General features: G+C 47.0%; 1 protein-coding gene across 3 annotated transcripts in view; it reads right to left on the minus strand.

The window, feature by feature from the left end:
• Nucleotides 1-24,351, minus strand: part of ST7 (suppression of tumorigenicity 7) — a 323,411-nt gene extending 299,060 nt beyond the window's left edge. The window contains exon 1 of one of the 3 annotated variants that reach the window (XM_033959032.1): nt 24,010-24,351. In XM_033959032.1, the coding sequence (XP_033814923.1) occupies nt 24,010-24,160 (151 nt within the window). In that variant the 5' untranslated portion in view covers nt 24,161-24,351. The remainder of the gene's footprint in view (nt 1-24,009) is intronic. The other 2 variants (XM_033959029.1, XM_033959031.1) reach the window with 2 other exon arrangements.
• Between the last annotated feature and the right edge of the window lie 252 nt (nt 24,352-24,603).

Here is a 24,603-nt window from a genome sequence, read left to right on the forward strand (position 1 = left end):
GATTTCCTCAATGAATATGCATTGAAAGCAGTGCATGCACATAGATCTCATGCATATTCATTGGGGAAATCCAACTGGATTGTGGCCCTCAAGGAGGGACTTTGAAATCCCTGCTACAGACCATCCTAGACCCAGGCTTTACTCCAGGGCCATAACTCTCTGCTGATTTTCCTACCATGAGGCTTTTTACTGCTGCACCCAGTCAGAACTGGTCATCCTGACCACCATATTCCATCCCCTGTCAGTGCCAGTCAACAACAGCCTTCAGGGCTTCATAGTTAGGCCAAAACCAGCATTCCTCTTCTTGAGGATTGCCCAGCTCCCAAAGAAGCTCCTGCTTTTTCTGGCTCACAGCCTGGAAACTGTCCTTTTCAGCACCACACCTTACTCAGGGTGAATGGACAGCTCCCAGCAGCACTTGCAGCTCGTAAGCAAATTAGCCCTTTCTTTTAGCTTCCCAGACTCCCTCTGGTGGAATGCCAGTGACAGGGAACTTCACCCTGTCACAGATATCTAAGGGAGAGGAGGGGATAGTAGATGGCTTGGTCTGGCAGACTAGATAAGCCATATGGTCTTTACTTGCCCTCATTTTCTATGCTTCTATGTCATGCTGAGGACCTTAGCTTGCCTTCTGAGCAAACATATGGTTAGAATATTGTGGAGGTGCAGTTTTCAACTCCTGGAGGCAAGTGGTAATATCTAGTGGTCAGATTTAGGATCTATGCTCTGAAAAGAAACAGTTTGTGGCCCCTGGTCGAGGATTGTTACTGTAGTGGCTGGCCTGAGATGGAGATAGATGAAGGATATAAAAATAGTAAAAGCAGTGGATGAAGACTCATGATCCCATAGAAACATAGAAACATAGAAATAGACGGCAGATAAGGGCCAAGGCCCATCAAGTCTGCCCACTCCAGTGATCCTCACTATCTATCTTTGCGGATAGATCCCACATGTCTATCCCATCTGGCCTTAAAATCCGCCACACTGGTGGCCTCAATAACCCGAAGTGGAAGACTATTCCAGCGATCAACCACCCTTTCAGTGAAGAAGAACTTCCTAGTGTCACTGTGCAGTTTCCCGCCCCTGATTTTCCACGAATGCCCCCTTGTTGCCGCGGGACCCTTGAAGAAGAAGATGTCTTCTTCCACCTTGATGCGGCCCGTGAGATATTTGAATGTCTCGATCATATCTCCCCTCTCTCGACGCTCCTCGAGTGAGTAGAGCTGCAAATTCCCCAACCGCTCCTCGTACGGGAGCTCCCTGAGTCCCGAGACCATCCTGGTGGCCATTCTCTGGACCGACTCCAGTCTCAGCACATCCTTACGGTAATGCGGCCTCCAGAGGATGATCCGATCAAGCTGGACATCCAGGGGAGCAGGAAGAAATGGAAGGGCCACTAAGTCCCCACCTCCCCCCCAAAATAAACATAGTGCATTACTAGCTTTAATGCTATGATGATTTTTAAATTATGAAAATAAAAATGTGCACATTTGAAAAAATAACTTCAATACAGAGACTGTATGCCTGTCATAATGCTCAAAAGATATCATTGGTGCAATCAATAAAGTGCAGCAATCCACAGGAAAAGTTAATCAAATACAATATTACATTAATTGTGTGATGTACATGATTAAATTTAGAAAAGAAACCATTAGGAAGAAGATACTTGTCGACAAAATTTCAGAATGATGAGCTTCAGAGGGTGATATGGTAAATTCAGTTGTATGGGACATGAAACTCTGACTGGAACTACAAAATACATTGACATTTGATCTGAGCATTCTTATAAGAATTAAGAAGAAAAACAGTCCAGTTTGAATCTGAACACCCCTCGTGGTAGAGATGGAAATTAACTACACTCCAGAATTGCAGCTTGGCCCTTACAGGAGGTCTGTCTACCTCAGTGTTTCCCAACCGTCTCTTGGAGCCAAACCAAGCCAACATGTTTTCAGGATCACCACAATCATAGAAGCAAACTTTTTCAAAATGATTGAGGAAATTACCCTCTTCTTGGACACATTCAAGGAATCTGGTCAATATTAAGGGTGCTCAAGCACCAACGCAGCTAGCATCTATGACCACAATGAATGCGCATGAGATAAATTTGCATATACTGGCTTTCCCATGAATGTCAATTTTTCTCTTACATATACATTGTATAGTCGTGTTAAGTCTACTTGACGACGAGAAGCAAGAAAACAGTCCAAGACACATCCTGCCATGGAGGAGCACTTCAGCACCAGAGCATTTCATCAATGATCTTATGATTAGGACATGTAAAGGACATTTTAAAACAACTTAAACTTAACTCATTGCTGTCAGTGTACTGTGGAGCCTGTTTACAAGGACTGAATGGTTGATTTTACCTGCCTGAAATATCTTCCAATCATTTCTTTCTGTGTCTTTTATAAAATGCTGCTGGTGAAAAGTAATCAGCTGATGGCAATGGAAACATAAATCCTCTATTCATTGACCACAAACAAGAGGAGGGAGAGGAATGGGTTGTGGCATGACAATCCCTCTCCCCCTTGCCCCCACCCACACTTCCCCCAGATTTAGCCTCCAGACCTAGGTGGTCTTGGGGGTTGACCTCCCTGCTGAATTTGCCGGCAATGGCTTCAGTTTGTGCCAAATTCTGATGGTAGATTCTCTATTTATGAATTAATTTTGCTTTCTTTAGATATCAAAGGAAAGGGATCTCATTAATCCGGCAGATCGAGGGAGACATACTGTCCTGAGTAATGTACCGTGTAACAATAACTGAGGTGTTAATGCAAATTACTAAGCATTAGACAATTTGATATCATTAATGGGGCACAGTAACTGTATCAACCCCACCACTAATCCTGTAATGATATTTGCTTACAAGGGGCAGGAGAAATGAAGTGATGGCAAGTTACAGTTCGAAATTAATACCTACATTTTGCCTCATTGGTCTTATGTTGGATGAGAGCTAAGCCACGAGCCAAAGACAGTCCCTTTTTGCTTTTTGACTGAGATGGGGAGCTAATAATATCCTGTCAACTAATTGATGAAAAAAAGTTTGAACCCTCACCAAACTGTGAAGATTTAATCAACCCACCCACATAAACATAAAGAAATATAATTCTGACTCAACTGGAAACTTCAAGGGTTTGATTGAACAAGATAGAGAAGGCTCATGAGATTGAACAATCATGATAAATAAGGTCAGTTTTTAAAGATATGTAGCCAAAAATTCCATAATGGGGTTCTAGGAAGTATTGAAGTTGACACAGCAAATAACACAAGTTTGACACATTTGGAAGAAATTCCTAACAGTCAACTAGCCAGATATCCTCATTATTTGGTTTCTACCCAAACACACAGACCTGAACAATTTCTGAACAGCCATACTGGATCAGGACAATGGTCTATCAAGCCCAACCCCGAAATGCGTTTCCAATATAATGGCCCTGTTTCCAACAGTGGCCAAGCCAGATTACAGGTATCAGACAAGATCCCAAAAAACAGAAAGATTCAATACAGATTATCACAGGAATAAGTAGTGGCTTTCCTCAAGTCCACATTAATAATGATTTATGGATGTTTCCTCCAGATACGTGTTCCGGTCTTTTTTAAACCCTGCTACATTAACTGCTTTCACCCTTGCAAATTTCACCCCTGTTTTGCAAGGTTGTTTTGCCCCCCCACTGAGCAATTACAATGGATAAAACTAAAATTAGCCAAAGGGTTTCAAGAAAAGTCATGCAAGTACCATAGTAGCTCTGGTCAAGGTCAAGTTTAATTTTTTTTTAATTTCACCGATACACTCATACTGAAACGATGTTTTGAAAAGCCTTCACTGGTTGCCCTTCACGGCAGAATGGTTAGAGCTACAGCCTCAGCACCCTGAGGTTGTGGGTTCAAATCCCATGCTGCTCCTTGCGACCCTGGGCAAGTCACTTAATCCCCCATTGCCCCAGGTACATTATTAGATAAACTGTGAGCCTGCCAGGACAGAGAGGGAAAATGCTTGAGTACCTGAACGTAAACCACTTACCCCCTTTTCTACTAAGGTGCACTAGCCGTTTTAGCACATGCTAAATATTAGCGCGCTAAACGCTAATGCGTCCATAGAATATAATGGACGCATTAGCGTTTAGCGCACGCTAAAATGGCTAGCGCACCTTAGTAAAAGGACCCCTTAGAGTCGACTATAAGTGGTATATAAATACTAAAAATAAATTAATAGATCCTATGGAGACAAATTATAGAATAAATATGGAACTGCTATCATAGGGTACAGGGAAGGCAGTTTATGAAATCTATAAATAAAGCTAAAACCTGAGAGCCATTTTGGAATTCATTAACTCATGAAGCAGGTTTTAAATACCTAATAATAGTGATTCTATCCTACTACTACTATTTATTATTTCTAAAGCGCTGAAAGGCTATACATTTTAACATACAACAGACGGTCCCTGCTCAGAAGAGCTTACAATCAAATTTAGACAGGACATTTCGGGGTTGGGGAGCTTATGGTAGAGGAAATGGTATAGGTATCTGGACTGCATTAGGGAGAAGACAGCTGGGTGAGAAAAAAGGAATAGTTGTGGGAGGTCGCTAGTAGAACCGATTTGGGGTTGAAATAGATGTATGAGGGAGTGCTGAAAAGTTCTCAGCCCAACCAACCATCTTCCTAAAATCCGAGCATTATTTTGCCACCGTAACTGAAAAGAGTGTTACCTAATTTCGTTAAGTGCCAATTTGCAGAAATGAAATTCTATGTTGTGATACTGTTTCGGATCATTGATTGAACCACATCATTCTCTTCTTGGTTGGGCTGAGAACTTTTCAGCACCTCATCAACTGCCTTTGGTCTGGAGTGTTATTAGTAAATGTGTACCACAATTTCTAATACGTCAGAATGGTGTGACTTCAGTGTTTTGTGAATATTCTCTCTCTTATAGTATTTAAAATGTTTCTGTGCTTCTTCTATTTATTATGAATAATAATAATATTTAAAAAAAAAAAAGATAGCAATAGCAGATCACTGACTTATCCTTCTAGTAGGGTTTAAATTGGAAAAGATGAACTCTGATTCCATAAAACAGTTATCTGTTCCAGAAAACATTTACCCCTTTAGCTCAGACATGGGCAAACTATGGCCCGTTTAGTTTTTTAATCCGCCCCATGGCGTCAGAAGTTTCCACTGTCAATTGACAAGAAACTTCGTTTAGCTCTGCCTTAGTACCTAGTACTTTGATCCTATGGGAAACGGTTGCTCCCTGACTGACGTCCAATTTAGCCAATGAGAGCAGGAAATCACTCGTAACACAGTGCCCCCTGAAGATTTTTTAAGAAAAGAAAATTTGGTAATGGCGACGGATCTTTTAGCCATCGCATGGAGATAAACGATAAATGAAGGACGGGGTGAGGAAAAAGCGCCAGGAGCACCGACAGCGCCAGGAAAGTATGGGGGATCGGTAGCGGGGCGGCTGACAAGCGGCCACCGAGGAGAGTTCAACGCTGCGACGTTGATTGTTTTTATTCTCCAGCTGCAGGCATTTTGTTTGTTTGTAAGTCAGCGCAGCCTTTGGCTCTTTCCGTTTCCATTCAATTAGTTGGGTCGACCGACTTCCCCATCGAAGGAAATAAAGCAACAAAGAGATACCACGGCAGACAGAACCCATCGGTGACAGATGATAACGCCTGAGGAAGGGAGGCGAAACTGGCGAATGCTGTGTGCAATTCTGGAGGCCACATTACCGTAAAGACGTGCTTAGAGTTGAGTCGGTTCAGCGGATGGCCACTAGGATGATCTCAGGGCTCAAGGGTCTCTCGTACGAAGAAAGACTAAACAAATTGCAGCTCTACACTCTAGAGGAACGCAGGGAAAGGGGGGACATGATTGAGACATTTAAATACATCACGGGACGTGTCGAGGTGGAAGAAGACATCTTCTTTCTCAAAGGACCCTCGGTCACAAGGGGGCATCCGCTCAAACTCAGAGGAGGAAAATTTGATAGTGACGTAAGGAAGTATTTCTTCACAGAAAGGGTTGTAGATCACTGGAACAAGCTTCCAGAGCAGGTGATCAAGGCCACCAGCGTGTTTGACTTTAAGAATAAATGGGACGTCCTAGTGGGATCCCTACGAGGGTCGAGTTAAGGAACTAGGTCATTAGTACTCAGACGTAATGGGGTGGGTCAGTAGAGTGGGCAGACTTGATGGGCTATAGCCCTTTTCTGCCATCATCTTTCTATGTTTCTAACTTTTTAACACAATGCGCTAAAAGACACCCCCCCCACACACTCTGACCCCTCCATCAAATTTAAGAGCCCATTGAGGCCCACGAGTCAAAAAGTTAGCCCTCCCCGCCTTAGCTGTCCATTCCACCATCCCCACCTCCATTTTACAAAACCGCGTTAGCATTTTTAGTACCGGCCGCTGTGGTAACAGCTCTGACGCTCATAGAATTCCTATGAGTATTGGAGCTGTTACCACCGTGGCTGGCGCTAAAACCCACGCTACAGTTTTGTAAAAGGGATGGATGGGCACATGAGGTAAGCAATAGTAGCAATCCATCGCTGGATGATTCTGCTGTGTCATTTAAGGTCTGTGCCTTGTTTAGCAGTTAATGCTGCTGTAATTCCATGTTATCCCAGGACAAGCAGGCAGCATATTCTTAATGTATGGGTGACGTCACCGACGGAGCCCCGGTACGGACATTTTTCACTAGAAAGTTCTAGTTGGCCGCACCGCGCATGCGCGAGTGCCTTCCCGCCCGAAGGAGGAGTGCATGGTCCCCAGTTTCTTCATTTCCGCGGAGCGAAGAAGACGCATGTGGTTTCAACGACCGTTGAAAACTTCCTTTTTGCCTTCCCGCTCACGTTATTTTCTTGTTTTTTCTCTTTTTCCCTTCGGGTTTCTTTTTCCGTTCTAAATAGTAAAAAAAAAACAAAAAAAAAACCTTTGTTTTTTCTTTATTTTTCAGGCCGGCCCCGGCGGGGCCTGTTGCCATCATACAAGCCTCCGGCTTTGATTTTGCGGAGGCCGTGTTTCCCTTCATGCCCCCTCAACCGGGCTTTAAGAAGTGCCAGTGGTGTGCACGCCCGATCTCTCTCACTGACCCACACAATTGGTGCCTACAGTGTTTGGGTCCAGAGCATCGGGCTGACACCTGCACCCGCTGTGCCACTCTTAAGAAACGCACCTTAAAAAATCGGCAGATCCAGCAGAACATCCTTTTCGGTACCGGATCTGCTATGGAAACTGCCGCGACGTCGACGGTACCGCAAAAGACGGCACCGACCACTTCGACGACGCCCGATCCTTCCTCGGGGTCGCTGGCACCAGGTAAGCCGGCTAAGAAGCCTTCCACCTCCCTTGAGCGCCCACCTGCCACAGTGGCGATGCCGGTCCTCCCGGCCTCACGCCGACCCCGCAAACGCTCCGCCCCGATCTCGGTGAGTGACTCGTCATCGGCCTCCTCATCGCCGGGGCGTGGAGCAGCACCTATGGAACCGAAAAAGAAAAAAGCGGTATCGGTGCCACCCCTGGATGACCGCATCGCGGCCATACTCCAAGACAAATTGCAGGAACAGCTGCAGCAACAACTCCAGCACCTGCTACCGACCCTATTGGCACCACTTCTTTCGGTACCAGACCGGCCCGAGCCTCGCACCATTCCACCGGTGTCCACCCCCTCGGTGCCACTCAACACTTCCATGCCAATCCTCTCGGCTGAACCACTCCGTTCTTATCCTGTGGTACAGACCCGCTCTGAGGTCGATCCTCCTCGGGATCAGGAAGGGCACCGGTCTCCCTGGGACCCAGAATGGCACCGCTCTTCCCGGGACCGGGGTCAACACCGGTCTTCCTCTCCCGGTACCGTCTCCATGCGCTCTGGCAAGTCTCTTTCTAAGACCCGCCACACCGAGCCTTCCACCCCGACATCTCGGCGTGTGCACACTGATATCAGGGACCCGGACTTATGGGAAGAATCCCCACCCGGTACCGAGGAGGACGCATCATCCACAGATGAGGAACCCTCAGTGCCCGATACCACTTCCAAGCCTGAGCAATCCTCTTTCACCAAATTCCTCAGGGAGATGTCGGCGGCTCTTTCTATTCCTTTAGAGTCCGACTCCAAAAAGTCCCAGGCCTTTCTGGATGCCTTAGACTTTGAACAACCTCCCAAAGAGTTCCTCAAGTTACCCGTCCATGACATACTGTGGGAAACTTTTTATAAAAATTGGGAAAATCCACTCACTGTCCCCGGAGCTCCTCGTAAGCTTGACAGCCTATACAGGGTCATCCCAATTCCGGGTTTTGACAAACCTCAATTGCCCCATGAGTCTCTCCTAGTTGAGTCTACGTTAAAGAAAACTCAGGGCTCCAGTGTTTATGCCTCCACCCCTCCTGGCAGAGAAGGCAAAACGATGGATAAGTTTGGCAAACGCCTTTATCAAAATGCCATGCTAGCCAACAGGGCAAATAATTACACATTTCACTTCTCATTTTATATGAAGTATCTCGTACAACAACTATCCGCCCTACAAAAATACATCCCTGAACGCAAAGTTCCACTCTTTCAACAACAAATTTCCAGCCTCCTTCAACTGCGGAAATTCATGGTGCGCTCTATTTATGATTCATTTGAGCTGACCTCCCGAGCGTCTGCCATAGCTGTTGCCATGCGACGTCTGGCCTGGTTGAGGGTATCTGATCTTGACATCAACCACCAAGACCGTCTAGCTAACGCACCCTGTCTTGGGGACGAACTTTTTGGGGAGTCCCTGGATTCGACCACCCAGAAGCTCTCAGCACATAAGACCAGATGGGACACTCTGGTAAAACCTAAAAAGAAGGCTCCACCTGCTCGTCCTTATAGACCACAGTCCTCTTACTAGCGCAGGTTCTCGGCCAGGCCTCTCAACCCGCCCCAACAGCAGCCTCGCAGACCTCGTCAACAACAACACACTCAGGCTCGCTCTCAATCTCACCAACCTGCCAAGCCTCTTCCTCCATCAAAACCATCTCAGCCCTTTTGACTCCTTTCTCCAGGGCATAGCCAGTCTGCCACCATCATTACCTCTTCCTCAGCCAATCGGAGGACGTCTCCAACTCTTCCTCAACCGTTGGGAGGTCATCACATCAGACCTGTGGGTCCTCAACATCATCCGCCACGGCTACTCTCTCAACTTCCAGACTCTTCCACCAGACAACCCTCCTATAGAGTCTGCGTCCCACTCCTCCCAGTCCCTTCTCCTCCTAAGGGAGGTCCAATCCCTCCTTCTCCTCAATGCCATCGAAGAGGTTCCCACAGACCAAAGGGGTCAGGGATTCTACTCCCGCAACTTCCTGGTTCCCAAGAAGACAGGAGACCTTCGTCCCATCCTCGATCTCCGGGACCTCAACAAGTGTCTGGTCAAGGAAAAGTTCAGAATGCTCTCCCTGGCCACGCTTTATCCTCTTCTCTCTCAACACGACTGGCTATGTTCCCTGGACCTCAAAGAGGCCTACACTCACATTCCAATCCATCTGAATTCACGTCGCTACCTCCGATTTCAGATACAGCACCGCCACTATCAGTACAAGGTGCTGCCCTTTGGCCTCGCATCATCGCCCAGGGTGTTCACCAAGTGCCTTATTGTGGTGGCGGCCTTTCTCAGGTCTCACAACCTCCAGGTATTCCCCTACTTGGACGATTGGTTGGTAAAAGCACCTACGTCTCCACTTGTGCTACAAGCCACTCAGTACACCATCTCCTTCCTCCATCTCCTGAGGTTCGAGATCAACAACTCCAAGTCGCATCTGCTTCCCACACAGCGACTTCAGTTCATTGGAGCCGTTCTCGACACCACTCTCATGAGGGCGTTTCTCCCCTCCGACCGCCAACGGACCCTGCTCCACCTCTGCCGCCAGGTGCTCCTTCATCACTCCATTCCAGCTTGGCAGATGATGGTCCTCCTGGGCCACATGGCCTCGACGGTCCATGTGCTTCCTTTGGCGCGACTCCACCTCAGGACACCTCAATGGACTCTTGCCAACCAATGGTCACAGACCACCGATCCTCTTTCTCATCCCATCTCTGTGACATCATCTCTTCAGCAATCTCTTCAATGGTGGTTGAACTCATCCAATCTTTCCAGGGGTCTACTCTTTCATCTACCCCCTCACTCCATGATCATAACCACAGATGCCTCCCCCTACGCATGGGGAGCTCACCTGGGAGAACTTCGCACTCAGGGACTCTGGACCCCGCAGGAGCGTCAACATCACATCAATTTCCTGGAACTCAGGGCCATGTTCTATGCCCTCAAGGCCTTCCAGCACCTTCTCTACCCTCAGGTTCTTCTCCTGTGCACAGACAACCAAGTCGCCATGTACTACATAAACAAGCAAGGCGGCACCGGATCTCCCCTCCTCTGTCAGGAGGCCATCCGCATCTGGACCTGGGCCACAGCCCTGTCTATATCCAGGGCGAACAGAACTCCCTGGCCGACAATCTCAGCCACATCCTTCAACCTCACGAGTGGACTCTGGATCCCCCCACACTCCGCTCCATCTTTGCTCAGTGGGGCACCCCTCAGGTGGACCTCTTTGCAGCTCCTCACAACCATCAGCTGCCCCAGTTCTGTTCCAGACTCTTCTCTCCTCATCGTCTGGCCCCGGATGCATTCCTGCTCGACTGGATGGATCGGTTCCTCTATGCCTTTCCTCCACTGCCTCTGATGTTGCGGACGTTATTCAAACTCCGCAGGGACAAAGCCACCATGATTCTCATCGCTCCTCGGTGGCCTAGCCAACACTGGTTCTCCCTCCTACTCCAGCTCAGCTCCAGGGAGCCCATTCCTCTTCCTGTGTTTCCTACTCTACTTACACAGCAGCATCAGTCTCTACTGCATCCCAATCTATCCTCGCTCCACCTGACAGCTTGGTTTCTCTCGGGCTGACCTCTCCAGAGAGTCTATCTCAGCCTGTCCGTCGTATTCTGGATGCCTCAAGGAAACCGGCCACCCTCCAATGTTACCATCAGAAGTGGACCCGGTTCTCCTCTTGGTGTCTGCTTCATCATCACGATCCCACCTCATTGGCGGTGGAAACCGTACTGGACTATTTGCTCTCTCTCTCCGACGCTGGCCTCAAGTCGACCTCAATCAGAGTCCACCTCAGTGCCATCACTGCGTTCCATGAGCCTATCCTCGGAAAACCTCTTACGGCTCATCCCCTGGTTTCCCGGTTCATGAGAGGCCTCTTCAATGTCAAACCACCTCTGAAGCCTCCTCCAGTCGTCTGGGACCTGAATGTGGTTTTATCAGCACTCATGAAACCTCCGTTTGAGCCTCTTGCCACAACTTCACTCAAATTTCTTACATGGAAGGTGCTTTTTCTCATTGCCATCACCTCTGCCAGGAGGGTTAGTGAGCTGCATGCACTGGTTGCCGACCCACCTTTCACTGTTTTTCACCATGACAAGGTGGTTCTGCATACCCATCCTAAATTCCTTCCCAAGGTGGTCTCGGACTTTCATCTCAACCAGTCCATTGTGTTGCCTGTCTTTTTCCCTAAGCCCCATTCTCATCCTGGGGAACAGGCGTTGCACACGCTGGACTGTAAGCATGCCCTTGCTTACTACCTTGACCGTACCAGGGCTCACCGCTCATCTCCTCAGCTCCTTTTGTCCTTCGACCCTAACCGTCTAGGTCGTCCTGTCTCCAAACGGACGCTTTCCAACTGGCTTGCTGCCTGCATTGCGTTCTGTTATGCTCGGGCCGGTCTCTCACTGGAAGGTGCTGTCACGGCCCACAGGGTCAGAGCTATGGCTGCTTCTGTGGCTTTCCTCCGTTCCACGCCCATCGAGGAAATCTGCAAGGCTGCCACTTGGTCCTCAGTTCACACATTCACTACTCACTACTGTCTGGATACCTTCTCCAGACGGGATGGGCACTTCGGCCAATCTGTATTACACAATTTATTTTCCTAATGGCCAACCATCCCTCCTCCCTCTCTGTTAGCTTGGAGGTCACCCATACGTTAAGAATATGCTGCCTGCTTGTCCTGGGATAAAGCACAGTTACTTACCGTAACAGGTGTTATCCAGGGACAGCAGGCAGATATTCTAACGACCCACCCACCTCCCCGGGTTGGCTTCTTAGCTGGCTTATCTTAACTGGGGACCACGCACTCCTCCGTCGGGTGGGAAGGCACTCGCGCATGTGCGGTGCGGCCAACTAGAACTTTCTAGTGAAAAATGTCCGTACCGGGGCTCCGTCGGTGATGTCACCCATACGTTAAGAATATCTGCCTGCTGTCCCTGGATAACACCTGTTACAGTAAGTAACTGTGCTTTTTTGGTCCACTGAGAGCTCAGATCCTTAGACTGGTATAATATAAATTTACTTTGTGTCGTCAGACTGTTATTATTACTGCTACTTATCATTTCTATAGTTCTACTAGACATACATGGTGCTGCACATCAAAACATAGAAGAGACAGTCATTGCGAAAAGACAGACACATTAGACAAGAAGTTGCATCTGTACACAGTGCTCAGATGGGAGAATTACAGAGGAAATGATAAGACAGATATTGGTTGGAGTTTGGAATTGCAAGCAGCTTCAAAAAAGTGGGCTTTAAGCCTGGATTTGAATACTACCGCAATAAATAGTTGCTCATTGACAAATTCTGAGTGGAAGGACTGGGATTTAATTTGAGGTTCAGGTCTTCCAGGCCAGCATGGGATGATAGTGGGCATCATAATGGTGGCTCCTATTGGCTAGATTTAGGGTTGCATGACTGTAGGTTCCTGGAAGGAGCCCTGGTGCATCTCCAACCCTCAGCTGCAATAACTGGACTAGAAGGAAGCCAGGATGGGATATCAAATGAAAGAAAAATCCTGAGGAAGTTGTAGATCCCTGACCTGTTTCTGGTTAAACTGGATGACCAATTTCAGTGTAGTACATATCATTCAATACATGTGAAGAAGGATGCTATTTTGGGGAGACAGACTATGAGGCTCATAATCAAAACTTTGAAACTTAGAATGATGGGACTCTCCCCTCCCAAAGCATCTTGGGATGCAGTGGGAGGGGCCTAAGGCCCTGATTGGCAAAAAAAATCACCCCTACCTTTTCCCCCTGTGAGACTGTCACTGGAATGCTTTTATGTTTCATTGATATAGGGGGTATTTTCAATAGTCTTGAGATGTGCATCAAAAATTTGGATGCCAAAAACATCCATTTTCAAAATCACTAGATGTCCATCTTTTTTTTTTTTAATGGCCTATTTAGATGTATTAGCCATCAGGATGTCGAACCTTAGGATGCCTAACTTTTTTGGTCATTTTCAAACACTGGCCACACAGATTTGACAGCAGAGACGTGGGGGCACCTTAGAGGACAATGCTGTGAACTTCACATATAGGGTATCAGGTGTACATCTCACCATAACCCCCTTATAGTTTATGGTGAGCCCTCTAAAACTCCCCCAAAACCTACACCCACCTGTCTACCACCCCAATAACTTCTAAGGCTGCAGGTAGTACCTATATGGCAGTATAGTAGGGTTTTGGTGGCCTCACATTTTCCACCATAAATGTAGTGGTTAGAGTGGATTATGAGTCTGGGAGCCTGGTTCACGAGCCCACCCACCAGGCTACTTAAGACACCTGTGTGCTGTCTATTCCCACACCAGGTGCTGCTCTTGAGACAGGTATGTACTGTTTCATTCAGATCTTTGTTGGGTGGGAGGGGGTCAGTAACCACTGGGGGAGTGTATGGGGTCATTACTTAATCCCTATAGTGGTCATCTGGTCAGTTTGGTTTCCTTTTTGATGTTTTTAAAACAGGTCTAGCACTGGACAACTAAGATACATCCTGGAAGATTTGGGAAATGTTTGATCATCATCACAAGATGTCCAAATGCTAAGCACACCCAAAGCATGCCCATAACACGCCTCCAACATGCCCCCTTGAACTTTAGATGTACAGCGACTAAGAAACCTAGCAAGACATCTAGAAAGTTGGTTTTGAAAATCTGCACTTGGATGTTTTGGGGAGAAAAACGTCCAAGTGTCAATTTATGCTCTTTTTTTTGGGATGTCTTAGAGCGGCATTAAAAAAAAAAAATGTCTAAGCCCGTTTTGGGCCTAAGGTGCTAGTTGTCCAAAGTCGGCAGTGTCTAAAGTCCGTTTTCGAAAAATACGTTCAAAATAATTTTCTTTTTTTGAGAATCGTCTACGTCTAGCCGTTTGATTGTCCAGACCGCTAAGTCATCTATCTTTATACTGCATTCTTATCCAAAAAATCATCCAATACACCTAGAAAAAGACCCTTTGGATGTGGGACGGGTCAGCAAAGTGATGGACTGGACACCTAAACATGGCAACAGAGTAGTGGGGCACCTTACAGTGCACTACTGTGAACTTCACAGATAGGATGCCACATAAACATCTCACCAGGTCATGATGAGCCCCCCAAAACCAACTATACCCATCTGTCTACCACCCTAAAAGCCCTTATGGCTGCAGATGCCACCTATATGGCAGTACAGCAGGGATTGGGGGGGGTTTGGTGGGTGCACATTTTTCACCATGAATGCAGTGGTTAGAGTGGCTTATGGGCCAGAGTCCTCCTCTCTATAGTTCACTAGCCCACTCCCAAGACTACTTAAGCCACCTCTGAAAGCTCTATTAGGCTTTCCTATGCCAGGTGCTGATGTTCTGGAGGCAGGTATGTATGTTTTTATTCCAATTTGTATAGCGGGGGGGAGGGGGTCAATGATCACTGGGGGAGTGTGTGGGGGTCTGTACTAGAGAATGACACGGTGACAAAATTCATCACCATTCCCGTCCCCGCGGATAACCGCAGGAAATAATCCCATGTCATTTTCTAGTGTCTATTTCAACCTCAGTCCTTCTACACCAGCATTCTTCAAAGCAAACTTGCGGGGAAGTGGTTGTGGCCATTCATACTCTGATTCTTATGTGAGCCAAGGATAATGAAGCCATTGTGACATCATTGATGTGATTGGTTCTTAGGCTCTGGTGGAATGAGGCATTATGACATCACAATATCTGCTCTGGATACCAGAGACTGTCATTCTGTAGTGTCTGTTTCAACCTCAATCCTTCTACACCAGCATTCTTCAGAGCAAAGCTTGTGGGTCAGTGGTTGTGGCCATTCATACTCTGATTCTTCCCTCTCTCCTTAAAGAATGACATGAAGATGGTTTCCCGCGGTTATCCGCGGGGACGGGAACGGTGATGAATTTTGTCACTGTGTCATTCTCTAGTCTGTACTTTGCCCCTGCGGTGGTTATCTGGTCACTTTGGATACCTTTTGGGCACTTATACCAATTTTTGCATCGCCTAAGTCACAACGTATCAGTTCTATCTAGGCAGTCTTGTTAAACTTTCGATTATCACTACAGGATGACTAAGTCTTGGTCGGCCCACCTCCCGCCCTAACCACTCCTAGAAAAACGCCCCTTTTCACTCTGGGCGCACAGCAGCAGTGAAAAGGCCTAAGCTGCTTTTAGATACGTCCAAAACCCATTTTGATTATCGGCACTTGGGCGACCTGTCTTTTAGGTCGTCCAAGTACCGATTTAGGTGTGCTTTTAGACGTATTTCCATTTTTGATTATGAACCTCTTAGTGTTTTGAAAATGCCCTTAAATAGTCCGATATTTGTCACCATTTGCTCATTTCTGATCTGAAGAAGAAGGTATTGCCTTCGATAGCTATTCAAAAATATATTTAGTCCAATAAAAAGATCTTATCTTCTTTTCTTGTTTTATTACTATTTATAACCTTGTTGGTTCAAACAACTTGAAAAATACAGTAACATTCTTACAAGGAAATTTTTACCAAGCTGTGGTAAGTACTAATGCATGCTTACCACAGGTTAAAAAGGCAGCCTGCACAAATCACCAGCAACCCTTTAAAAAATACAGGGTTGGAAGTGATTTTACTTTTCCGGGGCATGCTCAGCACAAATAGCATGCAAATAATATGCATGCTATTTGTGTTGAGAATCCCAGAGAAAGGGGAGGGAGGAACTGTTCTTGGCGTCTTTGAACAGAGTTAAGTGGAAGCTGCAAGCAAGTATATTTTTTGTGAAATTTTGTTTATTTGTTTTCACAAGCCATTTGGATGCAGCTGTTGTGCATGTGTTATGTGAGTGTGTGAGTCCCATGCCTAATAGCTGTGTTCTGACTATACACCCACACAACGCACGCACAAAGAGCTACCGGCAACTTAGACCTGCCAGAAAATGTTGCCTGAAAAGAAGCGAGCGTTCCCTTCTGTGCATTACAAGGAGCGAAAAGGGCGAATAGGATACTTGGAATGATTAAGAAGGGGATCACGAACAGATCGGAGAAGGTTATCATGCCGCTGTACCGAGCCATGGTACACCCTCACTTGGAATACTGCGTCCATGAAGAAGGACACTACTCGAAAGGGTCCAGAGAAGAGCAACTAAAATGGTTAAGGGGCTGGAGGAGTTGCCGTATGAGAGATTAGAGAAACTGGGCCTCTTCTCCCTCGAACAGAGAAGATTGAGAGGGGAAATGATCGAAACATTCAAGATACTGAAGGGAATAGACTTAGTAGATAAAGACAGGTTGTTCACCCTCTCCGAGGTAGGAAGAACGAGAGGGCACTCTCTAAAGTTAAAAGGGGATAGATTCCGTACAAACGTAAAGAAGTTCTTCTTCACCCAGAGAGTGGTGGAAAACTTCCGGAGGCTGTTATAGGGGGAAACACCATCCAGGGATTCAAGAAAAAGTTAAACAAGTTCCTGCTGAACCGGAAAGTACACAGGAAAGGCTAGTCTTAGTTAGGACACTGGTCCTTGACCTAGGGGCCACTACAGGAGCGGACTGCTGGGCACGATGGACCACTGGTCTGACCCAGCAGCGGCAATTCTTATGTTCTTTAATGCACAGGGATCCCTTTGCATTTCTGAATTGTTTGAATTTGATTTGTTGCGACTCTATAGGTTGATTGGTTTTATCATCTACCATGGAATGGATCATTTGATCTAATGCTTCTTTGCTTCCTTAATTGTTGAAAACTGATTGGACTTGGTATATTGGCATTTTATAGGGGGAGGGATGGTAATGGTGTTGTCCAGTTATGTCTATGTTATATGTGGAAATCACAGGGAATGTAATATATTATGTATGCGATATGTAAACCGCATAGTTGTATGCGGTATATCAATTTTTAAATAAATTAAAAAAATAAATCTCGGTGGCTGCTATCGTGATTTTTAGAAGCCCCCCCCCCCCTCCCCGAGAACCCTTTTGAGCATTGAAGGATGAGCCAGCTTGCAAGTAAGACTGACTACAACCAGTCTAACTTGGAAGGCAAAGCATTTGAGCCTCAATCAGAAGACGCTTAACACAAACTCAAAGTGCAGATGTTGGGGAAGGGAGGAAACGCATCGTGAAAACTAACTTGCACATGAAACCCACATCTTTGGCCACAGACCTTTTCTTCCTGCCTGACCTCTGTGTACATGCATCCCCCTAAGGTGGCCCTGTTAGAGGAGATTTCAGTGTGACAGAATGCAAGCCATAGAAAACCCACCCCCACAACTTTACGGGCACAATATTTAAAATGATTCAAATTACTGGTTCTCAACCTTGTCCGGGGGGCCACTAGCCAGTCGGGTTTTCAGGCTATCCCTAATAAATATGCATGAGGGAGAATTGCATGTAATGGAGGAGATGGGCATGCAAATATATCTCGTGCATATTCAGCCAGGAGAAGCTCCTGGCCCTTTAAATCGTTTATCCGGGGCTACCTGGGCATATTTAATGGCAGTGCCACCGAAAATGTCCAAGCCACAACTGGCTATTTTATTTATTCATTTATTTCATTTTCTATTCCGTTGTCCCCAAAAAGCTCAGAACAGTTACAGGTTAAACATACATAATACACAGTTAACAGTTGTGAGGATTTGCCATAATTTCAGCGCAAGTTTACGATACAAGTTTTTATCCTAACTTGACACATACTAGGGGGGTCTAATACTGATATACGTAATACAGTGGAACCTCAGTTTGCGAGTGTTTCGCAAGATGAGCAAAACACTCCGCAAACCTTAACTCGCAAAACGAGCACTGTCCTGCTAAACGAGCATCCCCCCTGCTCGAACCGGCATCGCATCCCCACGAGAACCGCATCGCACCCCCGTCCTGGAAACGGCATCCGCCGGTGCCAGTTAAAGAAAGATCCCGCCTCTTGCCTGGGCTGGGCTTTGAGCATCTGCGCAAGCTCAAGGCCTTCTGGCTCTCGTTCTCTCCGAGATCTCGGAGAGAACGAGAGCCAGAAGGCCTTGAACATGCGTAGATGCTCAAGGCCCAGCCCAAAAAACATGTTCCCCAAAAAACATGTTCTTTATTCTGAAAATTTAGCAGACACTTGCATGGATTTGTTTACACATGAAACCAGTAAGGTGGACCTAGATTTTATCAAGTCTTGTGAATCTCTAAAAATTCAGTAAGATTAAATTCAGTTGAGACAAGCTGATCTATACCCTGTTCACCAACTATTTTCCTTTTTTCAGGCAAATAATAGAAAACTGCATTGTGTCCGTATTCTCCAAACCTAAAATCTCCTTGAGACACCTCCGAAGGAGGATTTCTGGAGATCAGGTGTGTACTGTATATACTCGAATATAAGTCGATCCAAATACAAGTTGAGACCCCCTTTCCCCCCCCCCAAAAGGAGGGGGAAAAATGGTTGTCTCGAATATAAGTCGGGCGGCTTAATATTCAAGTGCCCTGCCCTGTCAGGCTCTGCACCCAGTCCCCTTCCTTCCCTCCCTTGTCAGGCATTGCACCCAGACCACTTCCTTCCCTCCCTCCCCTGTCAGACTCTGCACCCAGCACCCTCCCTCCCCTGTCAGGCTCTGCACTCAGCACCCTTCCTTCCTTCCCTCTCTCCCCTGTCAGACTCTGCATCCAGCACCCTTCCTTCCCTCCCCCGTCAGACTCTGCTCCCAGCACCCTTCCTTCCCTCACCCGTCAGACTCTGCACCCTCCCTCCCTCCTAGGCTCTGCACCCAAAAATCTCAGTTTATATTCGAGTATATACGGTATGTGGAAAATTAATTAAACGCAGGTTCTTAATCCTCGCAGTATTCTCCATCATTTCAAGTTTAAGATGAATATTCAAATAAATTTTTGCTGATGAAGCAGAGAATAATTGGATATTAGAAACCTGTTTTTCAGCAAGTAACATTCGTTTATCTAATTTTTGTATGTTAGAATCCACATTCCCCAACTTTAAACCACATCCTTAGAAAAGGCCTGAACTTGATTGTTAACATATTCTCCATCCTGGAATTCAATTTCCAAATATCTTTTAAAAGTAACTTCCTGAGGTGTTTCTTCCGAAACTCAGTTAGCTCTATACCAGGAAGTGTTTGAGGAAGTTTCAAATATGTAATTCCCTCAGTTAACTGAGAATCGGGAGCTTCCAACAAAGTTATTTTAGGACCACCTTCCGATCCTAATCCCTCAGAGGTAACAGGAGGGAGAGGAGGGATGTGATCAACAGACCTAAGAGAGGCTCCCGATATCGATTAAGCTCTGTCTAGTGAAGGTTTCATGGGATCATTAGAAACCAGGGCCCTGATTCTGCAAAGTGCGTCTAAAGTTAGGTGCCGTTTAGACGGCAAAGATACAGACCTTAGCTTGGCTGGCCCGGACCTTCTCTCCGATGTCAGAATTGACATCGGGGGAAAGGTTTATGGGCTAGCGGTGTGCAATTGCTGCACAAGCCTGGCCCTTCCCTTCTCTGAGTTGCAGCAGTGGCGGGAGATAATGAAATTGCGGTGGGTGGCGGTGGACCAGGGGGGAGGAGAAATCAGCTGCGGGTCAGCTTGGGGACAGGCAGGCTTCGGCGCAGGTCAGCTTTGGGGAAGGGAGGGAGGAAGGGGGTGGGACAAAGACTAGAAGGCAGTGAAGGGTAGCGGGAACGAACTCGAGACATAGGAAGGAGGGAGGGAATAGAAAAGGACAATTGTTGAGCCTGAATGTGTGAGTGAGAGGGAAAGAGATGGTGCACATGGGGAAAGGAAGAGGAAAATTGGGCATAGATAGGAGTGAGATAGAGATGCATGGGGAATACCGTGTTTCCCCGAAAATAAGACACGGACATATTATTTTTGGGCCCCAAAAATGCACTAGGTCATATTTCGGGGGAAACTGCCCAATCACAAACCCACACCATCTTTCTATCCCCCCCTACCACGCAGCTGAACCCCTACCAACCCTTCCATCTCTCCCTCCCCACACCAACCACGAGACTGACCTACTTCCAAAAGGCAGTGTCGCAGCAGCAATCTATACGGGCAGCTTCAGGCCTTCTCACGTCAGGGTGTTCCTCTGCTGCATCACTGATGATGTCATCAGCAACGCGGCAGTGGAACGTCCCGACGTGAGAAGGCCCGATGCAGCCCGTTTAGATTGCTGCCGCAATGCTGCCTTTTGGAAGTAGGTAATGATATGTCAGTCTCGCGGTCGATGGGAGAGATGGAAGGGTCTCCTATGGCATTTAGGAAGATCCTGGTACCATCGCTTCAACTAGGGCTTATTTTCAGGGTAGGTCTTATTTTCAGGGAACAATGGTAGAAGGATGAGAGGGAGAAATGTTGGATATGGTGGTGGAGAGGGAACATAGAGGTAGATTGAAGGGGATGCAAGGGGGAGGAATGTTGGGCATAGTGATGGAGAGAGAGATGTGGCATGGTGTTGGAGAGGGGTGATAGAAGGAGAAATGGGCAGTGGTGAAAATTGATCTGGGGGATGAGAGAGGTGTAAGGTGATGCATGTCGGTAACAAAAATCTTATACACGAATACAGGATGTCCGGTGCAGTACTTGGAGAGACCCCTCAGGAGTACTGGTCGAGAAGTCAATGAAGCTTTCAGTGCAATGCGTAGCGGTGGCGAAAAGGGCAAACAGAATGCTAGGAATGATTAAGAAGGGGATCACGAACAGATCGGAGAAGGTTATCATACCACTGTACCGGGCCATGGTACGCTCTCACCTGGAATACTGCGTCCAGCACTGGTCGCTGTACATGAAGAAGGACACAGTACTACTCGAAAGGGTCCAGAGAAGAGCGACTAAAATGGTTAAGGGGCTGGAGGAGTTGCCGTACAGTGAGAGATTAGAGAAAATGGGCCTTTGAAAAAGAGGAGACTGAGATGGGACATGATCGAAACATTCAAGATAATGAAGGGAATAGACTTATTAGATAAAGACAGGTTGCTCACCCTCTCCAAGGTAGAGAGAGCGAGAGGGCACTCTCTAAAAGTTAAAAGGGGATAGATTCTGTACAAATATAAGGAAGTTCTTCTTCACCCAGAGAGTGGTAGAAAACTGGAACGCTCTTCCGGAGGCTGTTATAGGGGAAAGCACCCTCCAGGGATTCAAGATAAAGTTAGACAAGTTCATACGCAGGTAAGGCTAGTCTCAGTTAGGACACTGGTCTTTGATCTAAGGGCCGCCGCATGAGCGGACTGCTGAGCACGATGGACCACTGGTCTGACCCAGCAACGGCAATTCTTATGTTCTTAAAAGTTGGACTCATGTTGGGGAATGGAATGAGGTCTGGAGGAGAGGAAGCATGCAGGAGGCAGAAAGAAATATTGGATGCACAGTCAGAAGGAAGTGATCAAAATGTGTCAGTTTATATCTGCTGTCTATATTTTGCACTATATTTGTCTATTTTTCTATAGTTGTTACTGAGGTGACATTGCATATTTTAAATTCATCTGCCTTGACATCTTTGAAAAAACCTGAATATAAATGATAATTATCATTTTCTCTGCATATAGTGTGCTTTGTTTTTTTTTTTTTTTGTGGTTACCATTATGTATTAATAAGATTATATTGTGTGTATTTGCAAAATGGATGGAAGAAATTGCATTATAATTATTATTATGGGGTGGAGTTTCAGCGGGGGTACTTAGTTGGTATTTGTTAGGCTTAAGGGGTACTTAGCTTGAAAAGGTTGAAAAACACTGCTGTAGTCTGTAAGAAACATCTCTTCTATGTGTCTGTACAGTGCTGAATACACCTACATTTTTAATGCTGTAGTAGTATTGATCTAACCCAGTGGTTCCCAACCCTGTCCTGGAGACCCCCAGGCCAGTCTGGTTTTCAGGATAGCCCTAATGAATTTGCATGCCTGTCACCTCCATTATATGCAGATCTCTCTCATGCATATTCATTAGGGCTATCCTGAAAAACCAGACTGGCCTGGGGGTCCTGCAGGACAGGGTTGGGAACCACTGATCTAACCAATGTTTTACTCCAGGCAGTTTTGATGTGCCAGGCCTTGAGCACCTTATGGAAAAGCAGGCACAAAACAAAAATATAAGAACATAAGAATTGCCACTGCTGAGTCAGACCAGTGGTCCATCGTGCCCAGCAGTCCGCTCACGCGGTGGCCCTTAGGTCAAAGACCAGCGCCCTGAGTCTAGCCTTAGCTGCAGGAACTTGTCTAACCTTGTCTTGAATCCCTGGAGGGTGTTTTCCCTATCACAGCCTCCGGAAGAGCGTTCTAGATTTCCACCACTCTCTGGGTGAAGAAGAACTTCCTTACGTTTGTACAGAATCTATCCCCTTTTAACTTTAGAGAGTGCCCTCTCGTTCTCTCTACCTTGGAGAGGGTGAACATTATGTTATTATTATTACTTTATGACTAATTTGAGATCAGCTGGTTTGCTGACCTTTACTTTTCTCATGGGTAGCCTAGGTAATATGGAAACCACATTGCTTTATTTAAATACAAAGCAAACCACAACTCAGGTTCAGCTAGCATACTAGAAAGGTTTACTTGAGCATGCACTGTTCTGTGTACTCTGTAGTTCATTTGATAAATGCTCTCCTCTATTTTGGGACCTAAAGTATAGGAAAAACTCTGTGCGCACAGAACAAGGAGCACGTGTTACCGGTATGTGGAGAGGAAGCGAAAAGGTGAGAGAGAATTCACATCTACACCGATGAAAACGCCTCACTTTGCATTCACAGAGCCTCACTGCGGGGTTCTTTACTAATTTCTCTGTATCTGCTACCTTCATCAGCCTTACTATTGTAATCTTCCCGACACACACTGTAAGAAAATTCCCCAAACATTTGCCCCCTCCCCCCTTCCTGAAATCAAGTAGATTGTTAAAGCTGTCTAGTGCACAGCCCGTCTGCAAGGCAGTGTCACATTCCCTCGGGAACGACCAAGGAGACCGGCAAACTTGATACTAGAGAAAGAAGGCTCCAGTCGAGACTTTTAACGTTCCCCAGATCGGCGCTAAAAATAGACCCAGCAGAAGCCAACCAAGGACACGTAGACGGACACGCTCCGTGCCGCCGCCCCCGCCCCCCCAGATGTGCAAACACGTGGCCCCCGCAGCCCTACCTGGGGGGCGACGACACTACCAGCTCCCGGTGCAACCTTAACCCGATCAGGACATATAATCGCAGCACGAGGGTGGGGGGCAGAATAACAGTAAGAATAGTTTGGGTTTTGGTGTGGTTTTTTTTTTCCTTGTTCCAAGTGAAAAGTTGGAAGGTTGTCCCTTCCGAGGCCCCGTACGTGAGCCCGATGGGGCACTAGCTGTCACCGATCGTCTTTGTGTCCCCGCTCCTCGCCTTAGGACGGGGCGTGCGATCGCGCGGGGAAGCCGGCGACCGGCAGACGTTCGCAGGATCATTCATGCTCAACCTCCGGGAGGTGCGATCCCTTTTTACGGTATCGGGCCCGGGAACTTGAGGGGGGGGGGGGTGTTAGGGAGCACTAAGACCGCGGGGAGCCCGATCCTAAGTCTCAAACCCGCCCAGAAAATAAACAAACAAACAACAACAACAACAAAAAATCCGTCAACTTGGCAACTCCCGATCCCCAGGGCGGAAACCGGCGAGCGCCGCCGAGGGGGTTGCGGGTTCCGATCGAGCCTCCCCCGCTGCAGACGCGGGTCCCCTTTTGCCGGGACCCGCGGTCGAGGCACGCGCCCGCCTCACCTGTGCTCAAATTGTCGTTGATCTTCAAGGGCACCCGCAGGATGTAGACGAGGAAGAGCACGACGAAGAACCAGACGGTCCAGAGATAGGTCCAGGACCAGACGATGCACGACTTGAGCTGCTCTAGGAAGCCTGTCCCAGCTTCAGCCATGTTTTCATGGCTTCTGCTCTCTGCTGCCACACACACACACACGCTGGGATGATTCACGGCTCCCAAAGTAGGACTCTCCCACCTCACTGTCTGCCTCCGGCATCATCACTCCCCCATTGCACGGCTTCAGCCGTGGGATTCACGCTGATCGCCGTCCTAGCGCTGGGATAATGGGCGCACAAAGAAATAGGCGTTTATTATAAAGACATGGTGGGATACCCGCCCAGTCGCTGTTTTCATGTTAGTGCCTATAGGAGCAGGCGGGAATGTTGCCTCTAGGCCATTCCAGAGAGGGGCAAAATGTGTTATGTTTAAATTCCTTCAATCGCTTTGAAAAGTTGGCTTGTATGTTTTCAAGAATTGGTCCCAGAGACAGAATATAACGTCAGGGAAGTAGGTCAGTCTGTTTCCATGAGCTATGGAAACTCTTGTAAATAGGTGCC

The sequence above is a fragment of the Geotrypetes seraphini genome, chromosome 9 (assembly GCF_902459505.1).
Source record: "Geotrypetes seraphini chromosome 9, aGeoSer1.1, whole genome shotgun sequence".
In the NCBI taxonomy this organism is placed as follows: domain Eukaryota; kingdom Metazoa; phylum Chordata; class Amphibia; order Gymnophiona; family Dermophiidae; genus Geotrypetes; species Geotrypetes seraphini.